At 56.4% G+C, this 13,486-nt stretch overlaps 1 protein-coding gene across 2 annotated transcripts; it reads left to right on the top strand.

Moving 5' to 3' along the window:
* Positions 1-2,727: 2,727 nt before the first annotated feature.
* MYBPH (myosin binding protein H) lies at positions 2,728-12,434 on the top strand. 2 transcript variants are annotated; one of them, XM_035347273.1, is made up of 12 exons: positions 2,728-3,043; positions 3,086-3,274; positions 3,402-3,536; positions 4,854-5,021; positions 7,657-7,745; positions 8,722-8,917; positions 9,243-9,382; positions 9,476-9,635; positions 10,268-10,404; positions 10,797-10,983; positions 11,705-11,746; positions 12,251-12,434. In XM_035347273.1, exons 1-11 carry the CDS (start codon positions 2,962-2,964, stop codon positions 11,713-11,715), a joined length of 1,494 nt encoding a protein of 497 aa, XP_035203164.1. In that variant the 5' UTR covers positions 2,728-2,961; the 3' UTR covers positions 11,716-11,746; positions 12,251-12,434. The 2 variants fall into 2 exon arrangements, with proteins under 2 accessions (XP_035203164.1, XP_035203163.1); XM_035347272.1 differs by having other exon boundaries at positions 2,729-3,043; positions 12,247-12,434.
* Positions 12,435-13,486: the final 1,052 nt, after the last annotated feature.

The following is a 13,486-nucleotide window of genomic DNA, read 5'->3' as shown; positions in this document are numbered from 1 at the left end:
ATTGATGTTCTTTTTCCAGAGGAAAGTGTTTAATCTTCAGCTTCACTCACCCAAATTGAAATAGAAATCTGAGTGCTCATTTCCTTATGAACTGTAGTTTTGGTATTGATTTTTTTTCCCCCTTCTGAGTTCTTTAAATTGCTTTTCTTTACACCTAATCAAAAGAAACTTGATTTTTGCAAAGTATTTTGGTTTAGATTAGACACCACAACCACCTTTGGGAGAGGGGGGTGGGGGGGGATTAAAAATTTCCAAGCAGAGGTGATGCTGTTTGTGGGAGCCTGAAGATGATGGAACACCTTTGAGCTGATGGAGCCATCAAGACATAGGCCAGGTGAATGTGTTCCACAGACAAAGCTGTGTTTGCCTACTTAAAGTCCCCATGGAGATGCCACTCTGATAATCACAGAGGGAGGACTACAGCCAATGCCAGTTCTAGACAGAGGCTTTTGGAGTTTTCATCACACCTCCCTCTAGGTTGAGAAGATGCTGAGATCATCCAGAACAGGATGAAATCCCTGTGGGTTGTGGCATAGAGGAAATGGAGTTTCTCCAGTCCCACCCTCTGGGTCCTATGGGTCCTAGCCCCTCTGGGGGCAGCTGGAGAAGGACAGGTGGATAGTCTCCTCTAGCCCTACCTCGCTGTGCTTGGGGGCAGGACTGCCTTCTTTTTAGCCAGAGCAGCTGCAGAAAGTTTTCTGGATTGTGACCCACTTGGCTCCAACGTGCTCCAAGGAGCAGGGGAACTGCCAACACCCATCCTTGGGGTGCAGTAAAATCACTGGGAACCCTGTGTCACCATCTCCTGCCTCAGGGAGCTCAGCCCTCTGGCACCCAAAGGCCTTTTAGGAGAAGGAGGAGCCGTTATTAGTGACATTCCTTCTCACTGGTGAAAGTATATGAGGAATGCTGGGGTTATCACGTAGTTTTGGAGGAAATATACCTTCCCTGAGATACTGATACCATCTCTTGGTGTCCTGGCTCTGTCCTGCTGCCAAATGCAGTCGCTGAAATAACTGGGGGGGGGGAAATCTCCCTGGAGCAGGAGGGTTGTGCTGCCAGGCTCAGCCTCTGGGGCCCACAGAGAGATCGGGGCAGCAGGAGGGTTTGTGCTCTTGTTACCTTATCCCCCTGTGACTCCTGTGGCTGGGGGCTACCATGAGTTTTCTACTCGGCTTACACAAGCAGGGCTAGCAGAAAGTGCAGGGGCTCCTTCGTGCTCTTTCTGGGGATCAGCGATCTCCCATCCATGTCCCCTCACATATGTCTGTGTAGGGCAGATGGTTTCAGGGCCCTCTGATGCCCGCTGGGCCAAACAGCAGCACTGCTGCTCTGGCCAACTCTTCTTCCTCCCACCAGCTCCATTCCCTGTGCAGGGCTCCTTCTCCATGAGGGATGCATCCTGAAGAGCCCCCTGGCTGTATTTTGGGATGTCACCATCCCATTAAACACCAGCCTGGCCAATGGGGTTTTGCTGTTGTCTGGCAGTGGCCTCTTGTCCACAATGTTCATGTTTGGAGGTGTTTCCTGAGGATCACAAAAGCCTTTGGAGCAGTGTCTGGGAGAACCGGGCCTGCTTCACTCCTCCACAGCAGCATCTCTGGAGGCAGGAGAGCAGCTGGGAACAGGAGAAAACACTCTATTGACTGAATTTGAGGAAGGCTAAAGAATTAGACCATAGGTTACAGAGACATTTTTACTAGTGTCTCACACGACAAGCAGGGGAAATGAGGACAGGCAAGGGGTGAGCAAGTTTATAACAGGGCTTTCCTGGGCCACCATGGGGCTTTGGGGTGAATCAGTTTGGGGCTGGCAGAAGGGTGGCTGAACATGAGGCCTGGGGTGACCAGACCCCATGGACAAGGCAGGGTATGTGCAGGGCAGAGGCTGGAGGACACAGTGTAGGACTGGCCTGCCATCTACCTTCTTCAGGGTGGTGGGTCTGCAGGGCTGGGGCATGGGCACCTTCTGTGCCCATGTGAGCTGTGTTGAGGGCTGGAAGGGACCATGATGGAGAAACCATGGCATCAAGCCAAGTGGCTGTGGGGAGGACATGGAGGGAGAGGGTCTAGGGCCGAGAAGGGGATCAGAGGAGGGTCTGGGATGCAAGGGTTCAGGTAGGAGCTATGAGAAGATCTGGGCACAGGGGACTGGAGGGGGTCACGAGCATCCTGTTCTTGGTGTCCCTGCTTTGGTGTAGGGTTGTTCTGGATGATTGCACGAGGTGCTTTCCACCCTCAACTCTTCTGGGGCTGAGGGGGAAGCTGGGAATGGAACAACTTGAGGTTGTGGTAGGGACTGTGGACATGGGACAAGGGGGGCAGGTGGGCTGGGGGAGCAGTGCAGGATTTACCAGGATGCTCGGAGGTGGGGATGCCTTATGTCAATGCAGGGGCTGGGATGAGCTTTGGGGGGCTTGGAGAGGCTGGGGGCAGTGTGTGTGTGTGGGGGGGTGTGCAACTCACAGGGGCTTTGGTGCTAGGGACAGGAGCTGTGTCCCCAAAGAAAGGTGACCTGGCCCTGGCCTGCCCAGTCCCGTGTGGGCCTGGGAGGTGGCGGGGGGGGCAGGACCATGTGTTGCCGTCCCATAGGAGGGGGTAGGGGCATGCTGCTGAATGTGCAGGTCCCCGGTGGCTATTCCTGGCGGCTCCCGCCTGCGCAGGCAGATTGGTTTGCAGGGAGGTGACAAGTGCCAGCCCAAGCCTATAAAAATCTCCCAGCCCGTCCAGGCTCAGTGACCTGGTTCCCCCCTCCCAGCACAGCCGTCCTGCAGCGGAGACTGTCCGTCCGGAGCGGAGACACCAGATTCAGAGTGGAGACGCCTGGTCCGGGACAGGGACCCCATCTTCAGCGTCGAGATCCCAGGTCTGGGGGAGAGACATTTGGTCTGGAGCTGGGACCCCAATCCAGAGCAGAGATCCCAGAGCAGAGACCCCAAAACACCCCCTAGGCTTTGCAGCAATGACTGGCAAAACCGCACCTCCAGCCGCAGACCCGGCTCCCGCAGCCCCAAAGGAAGAACCAGCACCAGCCCCAAAGGAAGAGCCGGCACCAGCCCCAAAGGAAGAGCCGGCACCAGCCCCAAAAGAAGAACCAGCACCAGCTGCTGAAGAGGGCCCAGCCCCCGAGCATCCCCCTGCCGCGGAGCAGCCCCCAGCCCCCACAGACGATTCAGCTCCCGTCCCCAGAGCAGAAGCAACTCCAGCCCCCGAAGAAGGTTCCCCAGCCGCCCCAGCTGAGCCCCCTGCCCCTGAGCCTGAGAAACCCAAAGCAGGTGAGGAGGGGACCGGACACTGAAGTGGGGAGGGGGATGCATGAGGATGTGGTGGGGGGTTAGGAGGTGGGTGAGCTGAGGCCCCGCTGCCCGGGATCCTGCCCTCACTGCTGTGGGTTTGTTACAGAGCCGCCCAGCTCCCCCTTGTCCCTGTCTGTGGAAGAAGTGAGCGAAAACTCGGTTACGCTGACCTGGAAAGCCCCTGAGAAGACGGGCCGGTCAGGCCTGGATGGATACGTGGTGGAGATCTGCAAAGATGGAAGTAGGCTTGGGATTTCCTGCCTGGAGAGCTGGAGTGGGATAGAGCTGGGCAGAACCGGGCAGTGTGATTCCCTGTGTGCTGTTCCCCTTTCTTTGCCCAAATTATTTTGTTTGTTTTGTGTGGATGAGAGGGGCTTCCCGTTGGCTTCAGATATCAGTGATCTCTTTAGCAGGGGGCTGGACCACGGGGTCTAACATCTCTGCTGCATCCAGCTAGAGGGTGGAGGAGAGTGCAGCGTGCCCACTGGGGATGGCCCCTGATGGCCACCAACTCTGCATAGACTTGGGGTGGGATGGGATTACAAGACCTGAGAGGAAAGAAGACACAATTCTCCCATGCTCAAAGGGATGCTCAAACGATGGGAGGATGAGGAAGGAAAGGGCTGGGCAGTGCAGGAGAGGCTGGCACGAGGCAGCAGGCAAGCCCAGCCCAGAGGGAGATGGGGCTCGAGGAGCCTGGAGGGATGATGGCTGTGGTGGGTGGAGATGGGCTGGTGGCTGGCAGTGATTACCTGTGGCTCTCTGGTTGCATTGCCAGGTGGTGGGATGAGGTAGGAGTTGAGAAGTGTTTTGGGCACTCTCATGAAGCCCTGCTTGGACTTGGGGTAAGAGTGAATAAGCTTGACCACGGTGGGACAGAAGCCATTCCTGGAGGGAGCTGTCTAACAGCCTCCCAAAGAGCACGGTTTTGGATGCTCTCCTAGCTTGCTTTGGGCTTGGCTGGGTGACAGAAGAGCTGTAGTCATTCAGTGGTTGCCACGTGGACTCAAATGCTGTATCTGAGCTGGTACAAGACCATGGCTTGGGAGCGGGGGGGGGGCGCGGGGGTCAAGTTTGAGTGGGGGCTGTCTGGTTAATGCCATTTGCAGGTGATGGGCAGACTTTGCTTGATGATGAGGATGGGCTGGTGAGCATGGCGAGCCCCAGCAAGGTATCCTTGGGCAGCCGGAGGAGAGGATAGGCTGTCAGGGTGGTCAGAGGATCTTAACTACTTCCAGAAATGCACCTGGAAGGTCAGCAGAGACCATGTTTGTTGGCCTAATGCCTTGCAAGCAGCCTCCTCCTCAGCAGTTGAACATCTGCCAGCATTCGGTAACCCACACCCCTTGCGGGGGGGAGGCCAGCCCCCTCCCTCAGATGCCTTTTTCTCTCGGTGCCCCAAATCCAATGGGATGGATCTTTCTGCTTGTGCCTCTGCGAGGAAGAGGTTTTCTGCCTCTGGGTTTCACCCCTTGGGGTTTGATCCTGCTGTTTGGGGGATGCGCGTCCATCTGCCTGTCTGTGTCACGGCTGAAGCGCTCTGCTGGGTTTGTTCTAGGCGCAGACTGGGCAGCGGTGAACAAGGAGCCCTTTCTTTCCACCCGGTACACGATCCAGGACCTCAGCTCCGGTGACAAGCTCCATGTGCGGGTGAAGGCTGTCAGCGCCAGCGGCACCAGCGTCCCGGCTACCTTGGAGCAGCCGGTGCTCGTCAGAGAGATCACCCGTGAGTACTGGGGTAGCGCACTGTCCCCGCGTGCCCTGTCAGCAGGCAAAGGAGTCGCAGCCCATCCCTAGAGCCCCAACAGCCTCTGCCCTCTCATGTGTCGCAATCCAGCCTTTCACCGAGATGTTGTCCTCCAGAACTGGGCCCAGTTCCCTTGGGGTGGGATGGGGACGACGCTTCCTGACCGCAAGGCACCGCTCCTGTAGATGGTGAGGCTCTGGGGCAAAATGCGCTGCACCCAAATTGTAGGGCCACGTAGAACGTCGCAATGGCTGGGAAATGGTCTCACGTCTCCTCTCCTTGGCCACGCTCATATCTCTAGTATGCCAGCACACGCGTGTCGGGCAGCGGCAGCTTTGTTTGTTTAGCTCAGGAAAGTCGAGAGCGGGTTGTCGGGAGCACGGGAACTTTAATCATGCTGAACACGCTAATGAATGACTTGCTCCCATGCTTAGGAAGACTCACATTCCTGCTGGGGTGCTGTGAGAGTGCTGAGGCTGATGCAGGATTGCAAAGCTGGTTTTCACTTATCCAACAGCAAGTAGAGAATTATTTGTCCTTTACAAGGAGTTCTTAACGTGCAAATCTTCCTATTACTCAAATAACAGATTTTTCCTTCTGCTTAAAAATAGTAATAAGGATAATAGATGTTATTTCAGAAACTGTCAGACTTTATTTTTTTATTTTTTTGTCAGAAAGGGTTTGGAGAGGACCGCCAGTGTCTGGAACGGGTCCTGCAGGGGCTGTGGGCATGGCTCAGCGACTGCTGTGTCTGCTGCCTTGTCCAGACCCTGGCTTTGCCTTGCGGGGCCAGGTCCTTTGGTGGCTGAAGCAGAAATATCAGAGGTGTCTGGCAGGTGGCACCTCTCTCCTTGCCGTGTTCACCTCCAGATCCCAAAGGCATTGCTATTTTCCTTGTGGGACTGGGGAAACCAAGCCATGGGGGACTAGGAGGAGATGCCAAACGCATGGCTCAGGTTTCCCACTTCTAGTCCCGTGCTGCACCCCCCAGGCCAAGCTGCCTGTCCTTGCTGCAGACTTTTTCCCAACCACGTGCGCCAGCTGAGAGGTGTAAAACCCCAAGGGCTGGAAGACCCATGTGCAACTTACTCTTCCTCTAAGATTTCTATTTTTATTTTTATTTTTTTTTCTGCTGACTTAAACTCTTTATCAGCAAATGGCACTTGCCACCTTTGGTGTTTTATCTGAAATGCAGCCCTGCATGTCCTTCCTGGCTTAGCTGTGTAACAAATGACCCCTCCAGGCTGCTGCCGCCCCGTGTCTGCCCCAGCAGTGCTGGTGCGTGCTGGGTGCAGGAGCCTGCTCCTCCCCGCCCTGCCCGGTACATGCTGGTCTTTACGTTTTATTCAGGACTGCATTTTGTACCTCTCCCTGGTTCATTTATAGCGTCACAAGGGATTTTAAATAGCAGCAGTACGGGTGGCAGGGAGCTTGAGAACAGGTGGGTCGAGGGAAGGCGAGTGGGTTTGGGAGGCGGAGAGAGAGACGGGGAGAAACCAGCCAAGGATTCGGCGCAGGAGTTGTGTTGTGCAGGGAACAAGGGCAAGAAAAATGCTTTTTCAGCCACGGCCACGCTTCACCTGGGCCACCAACCCCGACCAGCCCTCTCCAGCTGAGCTGGGGAAAACACCCATGAATTCATGTCCCTCTGTGGAGCTTGGGTTTCTCTGCCCCGCTGGGACGGATGAGTCCAAGTGGCAGCACCAAGGCGTGGATTCCTGCAGCGAACGGCCGTGTACACGGAGCAGAGCCCACCCCAGCTGTCAGCGGGGCCATCTGGGATCGCCGGGCATCTCCTGGCCCTCCCCAGCCCTCTCACACTCACAGCTGTTCAGGCATCACTAGCTCATGGTTTAATTCTGGCCTCCCCGAGCCCCCTCCCAAGAGCTGAGCTCCGGCACGTTTAATCCAGGCAGAGACACACAGCTCTTTTATGAGGGGCTCACGTAAACTCGATGCCTCCCCAGCAGGACTGCTGGCACCACGCTGGTTGGGTTACGCGCCTGCTATTTTCACCCTGGGAAGGAGAAGCGCGCTCCATCGGCGTTCTCTGGTCTTTTTTTTTTTTTTTTTTTGCTTATCTTTGTTATGTTCCCTTGGGGACATTAGGACACTACCCTTCCTTTTCCAGCCTGGGGCTTTTCCAGCTCTGCTGTGTGGACCTGTGAGCCACCTTGACCTCTTGGCAGCCCTGAGCCCACAGCGATGGAGCTCACCAACCCTCGTCCTTGCTGGAAGCTGGGTTGTGAGTCTCTAGAAAGTCTGCTCTCTGAGCTGGGGGAGAAGTATTTCCTGACCAGGACATGTCATCCACCGCCTTGCTACCATGCAGGCTGTGCTGGTAAAGCCCATGTTGGTCACCACGGGCTCAAGGATGGATGAGGAAGTAATTTTAGGGGTGCTGGCAAAGGGGTTGGCTGGTGTGGCCCTGCAAAGAGAAGCATGGTGCTGGAGATGAGAAGGAAGAGGTGGCCGTGGTTCAGGGCAGGACATCCTGATGGCCAAGAGGGGGATGTATGGGGTGGGCTGGCCCATGCAGGACTGTGGGACCTCTTGGGCTGTGAGCTGGGGTCTCTGATTTCCTGGCCCCACAACTTCACTTTCTGGTCCCCAGAGCTCCCGAGGATCCGCATGCCTCGTCACCTGCGGCAGACTTACGTCAGGCGCGTTGGGGATGCTGTGAACCTCATGATCCCTTTCCAGGTAGGCGAGCAATTTAGGATTTAAGTTCTTGGGTTTTCTCACTGCAGGTTGGTTTCTGCAGTGACTTTTCTTGCCAGCATGACGTGTCTGAGGCCAGCTGAGGGCTGGCTTGTCCCAGCCCTCATGTCTCATGGGATCCCATTCCTGCTCAGATCCCTTTTTTGGTCCTGCAGCATCTTTATTGATGACATTGATGGCGATCCCAAACAGACTAGGGCATGAACTGGGCATTGCTGCTGTCTTGGCCCATGAGCCCTGTTCAGATCATACCATGCTCGGCAGGGCAGGGGCCCATGCCACATGCTGCAGGACCCAGAAGCACAATTTTGGGGCTCTTCCCAGGGAGGGGAGCTGCATTTGGAGCAGGGTAGCCCCAAGGCTCTGTGATGGAGGGACCGAAGCTGGTGCTGGTGCTGATGCTGGTGGACCAAGCTGGAGTTTATCTCCTGAGCTGATTTATTACATGCTACCTGTGGCATCCCAAAAGCACCTCCACCAGGGCATCTGTAAAGGGAAAAAACCATCCATGAAACACCCCAAACAAGCAGGGAGAAGCAAGAGGCAGAAAGGTGCCCCTGCAACATGGGATGTGTGCGTCCCATGTCTTCTAGGCAGCTGGTAGCCTGTGCTGGCCGCGTTCCAGGCATGAATCAGCCCTGGATGCCAAACTCAAGCCCTTGCTGCTGAGTGCCTGGGCAGCATGAGCATAGCTCTGTCTGCAAAGCCCTGGGCAGGAAAATGGACTTGCTCCATGGGGACTTTGGGGACCAGCATGTGTCAGCATCATCCCTGGAGCCTGACAGATCCCTGGCAGCAGGGCTGGTGGGGATCGGACGTAATTATTTCCCTGGCCCTTGCTGGATAGGAGAGGCCATATCCAGGGCATGGCTACCTGGACATAGCAGGGTGGCTCTGCCCACCCCACCAGGACCATGCCCTTGAGTGGTTCCCAACGTGCCTGCATGGGTTGCTCCAGGGAAAGCCACAGCCCCAGGTGGTCTGGACCAAGAATGATCAGCCCCTGGACACCAGCCGTGTCCACATCCGCAACACAGACAAGGACACGATCTTCTTCATCCGTGAGGCGCAGCGCGGCGACTCGGGCAAGTACCAGCTGGCTGTGAAGATAAATGGAGCAGAGGACAAGGCCACTCTGGACATCCGAGTGATTGGTATGGCCATGGGTGGCATCCCGTGGGGTTGTGCCATGGCACTGGGGCTCATTTCTGCCCTTTGGTTGGGGGTAGCACCTGGTCTGGTGGGATGGAACAGGTCCAGCAGCAAGGCAAGGGGCTTTGGGGTCCTTGTAATATGTGAAGGAATTGCTCTGGTGAAGGCTGCAGGGTTTCTACCAGCCCCTGCCCATCGCAGCTTCTCATCCCTCATGTGCTGTAACAGGGTGAAAAGACATTGAAAGTGAAGCAAGAGGGATGGTTGGGGTGCAGAATTTGAAGGGAGCAAATAAGGATGCCGCCTTGTGTGTGTTTGTAATTGCAGAGCCGCCAGGTCCCCCCCAGAACCTGAAGCTGGTAGATATTTGGGGCTTTAACGTGGCCCTGGAGTGGTCCCCCCCAGCGGACAATGGGAACTCTGAGATCAAAGGCTACACTGTGCAGAAGTCGGACAAGAAAAGCGGGGTGAGCACAGCCACTCCTGGGCCCCTGCTGCCTGCGCTGCCCCATGGGTTCCCTTCCTTTGGACAACCTGTCACTGCTCTTTTTCCCCCTCAGAAATGGTTCACAGCACTGGAGCGCTGCACCCGCACCAGCTGCACCATATCCGACCTCATCATGGGCAACACCTACTCCTTCCGCGTGTTCGCGGAGAACGCCTGCGGGCTGAGCGAGAAAGCAGCCGTCGCCTCCGGGGTGGCCCACATCGAGAAGACAAGTGGGGACAGGGACATGGCTTGGGGGTGGTGGGGTGGGCAAGAGGGCTTCTGTCCCCACTGGGGCTTCCTCAGCGTTGGGTTGGTGGTGATGCTGCCTGGAATGAGCCCTGTTGGGTGAAGGCTGTGCATCCTCAGGACAGATGGACAGATGTCCCCTGCCCTCCCTCTCCACCTCCTTTCTCCTTCGGGGAAGGCTTGTGCCATGGGCAGACCCCTGGGAGGGATCAAAAAGTGAACATCCCTGGGGTGAGATCAAAGCAGGTCTCTGCCACCTCCGGCCTACTTCCAGCTCCTATTTCTGTGCACTTAGTTTTGGGGATGGAGCAGAAGGTCCAGCGAGGTGCCTGGCCTGGATACGACCTGTTGCACAGAGCAAGCATCACGGTGCTGGTTTGCAGACGGGTATTGCCACTGTCATCCCTTGGGCATGAACGTGGTGTGGTTGGATGAGAAGGGGTCTGTAGACAAGGTTGGTGTGAGGCTAGGTCCTCAAGGCCACTCCAGATGCTGTCTAGCTTATGTGAGGGAGCAGAAGGGTTTGGGGGTACCTTGGGCTGAGTTCTTGTGACCATGTGGTGGTCAACCCAGGATCCCAAGCTCTGCCTCAACCTACACTTAATTAATTTCCTAGAAACTGTTTACCAGCCAGAGAAGATCCCTGAACGGGACATGATGGAGCCTCCAAAGTTCACCCAGCCCCTGACAGACCGAGCCACCACCCGGGGCTACAACACGCACCTCTTCTGCTCTGTCCGGGGCTTCCCCCAGGTCAGTGGCTCCTCCATGGGCAGCATCACCCCCGCGTGTGGGCATCCACCAGCTGGGCTCTTGCAAGGTGGCTGGAAGCGTTGGGAGATGGTTGGTCATGTTGGGTTGGGGTTGAATAGGGGTGGGGGGCAGCAGCTGTCCTCCAGGTCAAACTAGGGCAAGCCTGGGGTGTTTCTGCATGTAGAGCGGAGGCTGGTTGCAGTTCAAGCTGTGTCCTGTCTCCTACACTAGGAGAGCAGCTGTGGGTGGTGGTTGGGGCTTCTTAATGGGAGTTCTGAAGATGGAGCAGAGGAAGGTGGCTGCATTTTGGGGACAGTCAGATTTCTCATTTCTCTCCCTGCTTAAAAAATAATAATAGTAATAATAATAATATGTATCTTGCTGCCTACCAGCCCAAAATCATCTGGATGAAAAATCAGATGGAGATACGGGAAGACCCAAAATACATAGCGTTGATTGATCAGGGTGTCTGCTCCCTGGAAATCCGCAAGCCCGGCCCTTTCGACGGGGGCATCTACACCTGCAAAGCTGTGAACCCCTTGGGAGAAGCTTCGGTAGACTGCAAACTTGACGTGAAAAGTAAGATGGGCTGAGGCAAGAGAGGAGCAGGCCTCCCTGCCTGCCTTTCCCTGTCCTTGTTTTCACAGTGGTTCAGTTTGTCCCTGTTTTCGGTTGAGTCCTGGTGGTGGGGGAGCCTCAGGGCACTGGGCAACCCTGTGGGTCTGGAGCTTTGGGCTTCTGGGGTTGACAGTCTTGCATCGTCCCTTGTTCCTGAAATCACCTTCCCACGTTCATGGCCAAAGGGTGGGGAGGAAACCAGAGACTGAAGAGGCAAAAGACCAGAGGTGCTGGTGGAGGCTGGGACAGCGGCTTGCTCCTCGCTGCATCCACCAGCACTCGTGTCCCAAGTCATCTGCAAGCCACAAGTGCCAAAACTGCTTCACTTGCACCTGGGGTGCCCTGATTTATGTCTCAGGGTCCTGTCCAGGCTTCCCAGCTCCCATTTCCCTGCCTCAGCAGAGCACCCAGCCCTTGATGACAAGCTTGTCCTTGTGCTGGGGACACAGAACACCTGGCCATCGCCTAGATTGGGACCTGGGGTCCTGGGGACAAACAGTCCGGGAGAAGGCAGTGCATGCACGTAATCTCTTGGAGCATGTATGCACAGGGAGGGTGCACATAGGTGTACGTTGGTGTGTGCACACGGGTGGATTTGTCGTGCCCTGGCTCACTTTTAGATGGTCAGAGGGGAGTGAGGTGAGGGGTTCACAGGTTTTACATCTCCCATTCTCTCCTGCAGTGCCCAAGTGAGGACGGGTTGGAGGGTGAGACGAAGAGCGAGGTAGGTCTGGGCTGGGGCTGTGGGTGGGAGGGAAGGAGGATCGATCACTCCATGAGGGCTGGGGCTGGCTGGGGTCCTGGATCAGCCCTTGTCAGCAGCTGATGGAGCCCCCAGGTGCACTGGTGGGGTGGGGTGGGAGAAATCTGCCCTTGTCCAGGTGGAGGAGGGCTGTAAATGGGGCCAGGAGGAAGGAGGACCTGCATGGGGAAACACGTGAGCAGCCAGTGGGCAGAGCCCCTGGCTTGCAGGCAGAGCTTGGAGACCTGGGGCTGTTTGCACATGGGGGGCAATGCTGGGGCTGGGGGCAGGTATAAAGGGGTGTGAGCTGGAGAAGCAAAGCTAAAGGGTTGTAGCTGACTTTTAGGGGGCAGGAACGAGTGGAAGAGCTGGGTTGGGCTTGTCTTGCATTGGAGCCACGGCTGGGCCATGGTTTCCCATCTCAGCCTTGACCAGCGGTCTCAAGGCAGCTTGCAGGACTCGGGGCTTGTTCCTTTCCCCAGGCGGATGCTGCAGCAGCAAAGCACACAGTGATGCTCCCGGCCACAGCCCCCCTGCCTGCGGGCCTGCCCCCTCCCCGGTGGTGCTCCCAGGGTCCCACACGTTGGCCTGGCCATGGCATGGCCCTCCCTGGATGTGTTCTTACCTGTGACAATAAAACAAGTCTGTCTGAGCTTTGGTCCTCAGCAAACACCGTGTCCTGCTTGTTGTGGGGTTGGCGATGAGGATGGGATGGGGAGCGGGTGTTGGGGTAGAGGGGAAAGAGCTGCTGGGGACGCTATGGGGTCTCATAGCATCCTACCCAGCCATGGATGGAGGAGGTGGGTTTTGAGCCTGTAAGGAAAGGACCAGATTTATAAAACATGAAGATAGATAAACCAGAAGCAAAATAACAAGGAGGAGGTGGGAGAAAAGTTTTCTGCTGCAGCTGGAGAGTGATTATGGCTGGGAAAAAGAAAAAAAAAAAAAGAAAAAAAAAAAAGGCAAGATCAAAACACAGTCATATTGATGTGTCTTCATCCAAGAGCTATTTCTTCATCCTCACCAGGGACGCAGTCAGCCAGCCACGCGCTGTCACCCTGCCAGCAGCATCTCCTCCCCAGGGTGCGAGGCCGCTGGGTCAGGATGTGCCCATGCATTATCTGGAGCAGGATTTGGCCCCGTTAGCTACCGATAGCTCATGTGCAAGAAGGTGGCCTCATTACTTACAGCTCTGAGACGGCTCAGGTCAGATGCTGTTTAATAACAGAGAGCCCAGACAGATCCATCAGGGTGAGTGAACGCACTGCTAACCGGGGGTCAGCAGCGCGGGGCAGCTCCTCCGTCAGCACAGCCCTCTCAGGCTGATGGAGCCAGCACTGGGTCAAGGCAGGAGCATTCCCAGCTCGGCCGTGGGGCCAGACCCACAGCCTGCCCTCGCATAGCCATCCTGGCTGTCCTGGTGGGCCCTGGCACTGCAAAACTAAAGCTAAAATGCCTGGTTCCTCTGCAGCACCCCTCCATCAACCCTGCGGTGGGAACCCTCTGCCCCAGGTCACCCAGTGCCCTGAAGCCCAGGGGCTCAGCACCAGCACGGCACTGCCCACACCAGACATCGCTTCCACCATCAGAGGGCATTGTCGGATTAATTTTTATCCCAGCTGATGGTCAGGCTGGCTTATCGAGGCGACAGGGTTAGTGATGCCACCAGGGTGGATGTTGAAGTCCAGCTGTCCGGGCGGTGGGCCAGGCAGCCCCATCTGG

Source organism: Oxyura jamaicensis, chromosome 26 (assembly GCF_011077185.1).
Source record: "Oxyura jamaicensis isolate SHBP4307 breed ruddy duck chromosome 26, BPBGC_Ojam_1.0, whole genome shotgun sequence".
In the NCBI taxonomy this organism is placed as follows: Eukaryota; Metazoa; Chordata; class Aves; order Anseriformes; family Anatidae; genus Oxyura; species Oxyura jamaicensis.
This window is presented reverse-complemented; position numbering and strand designations above follow the sequence as displayed.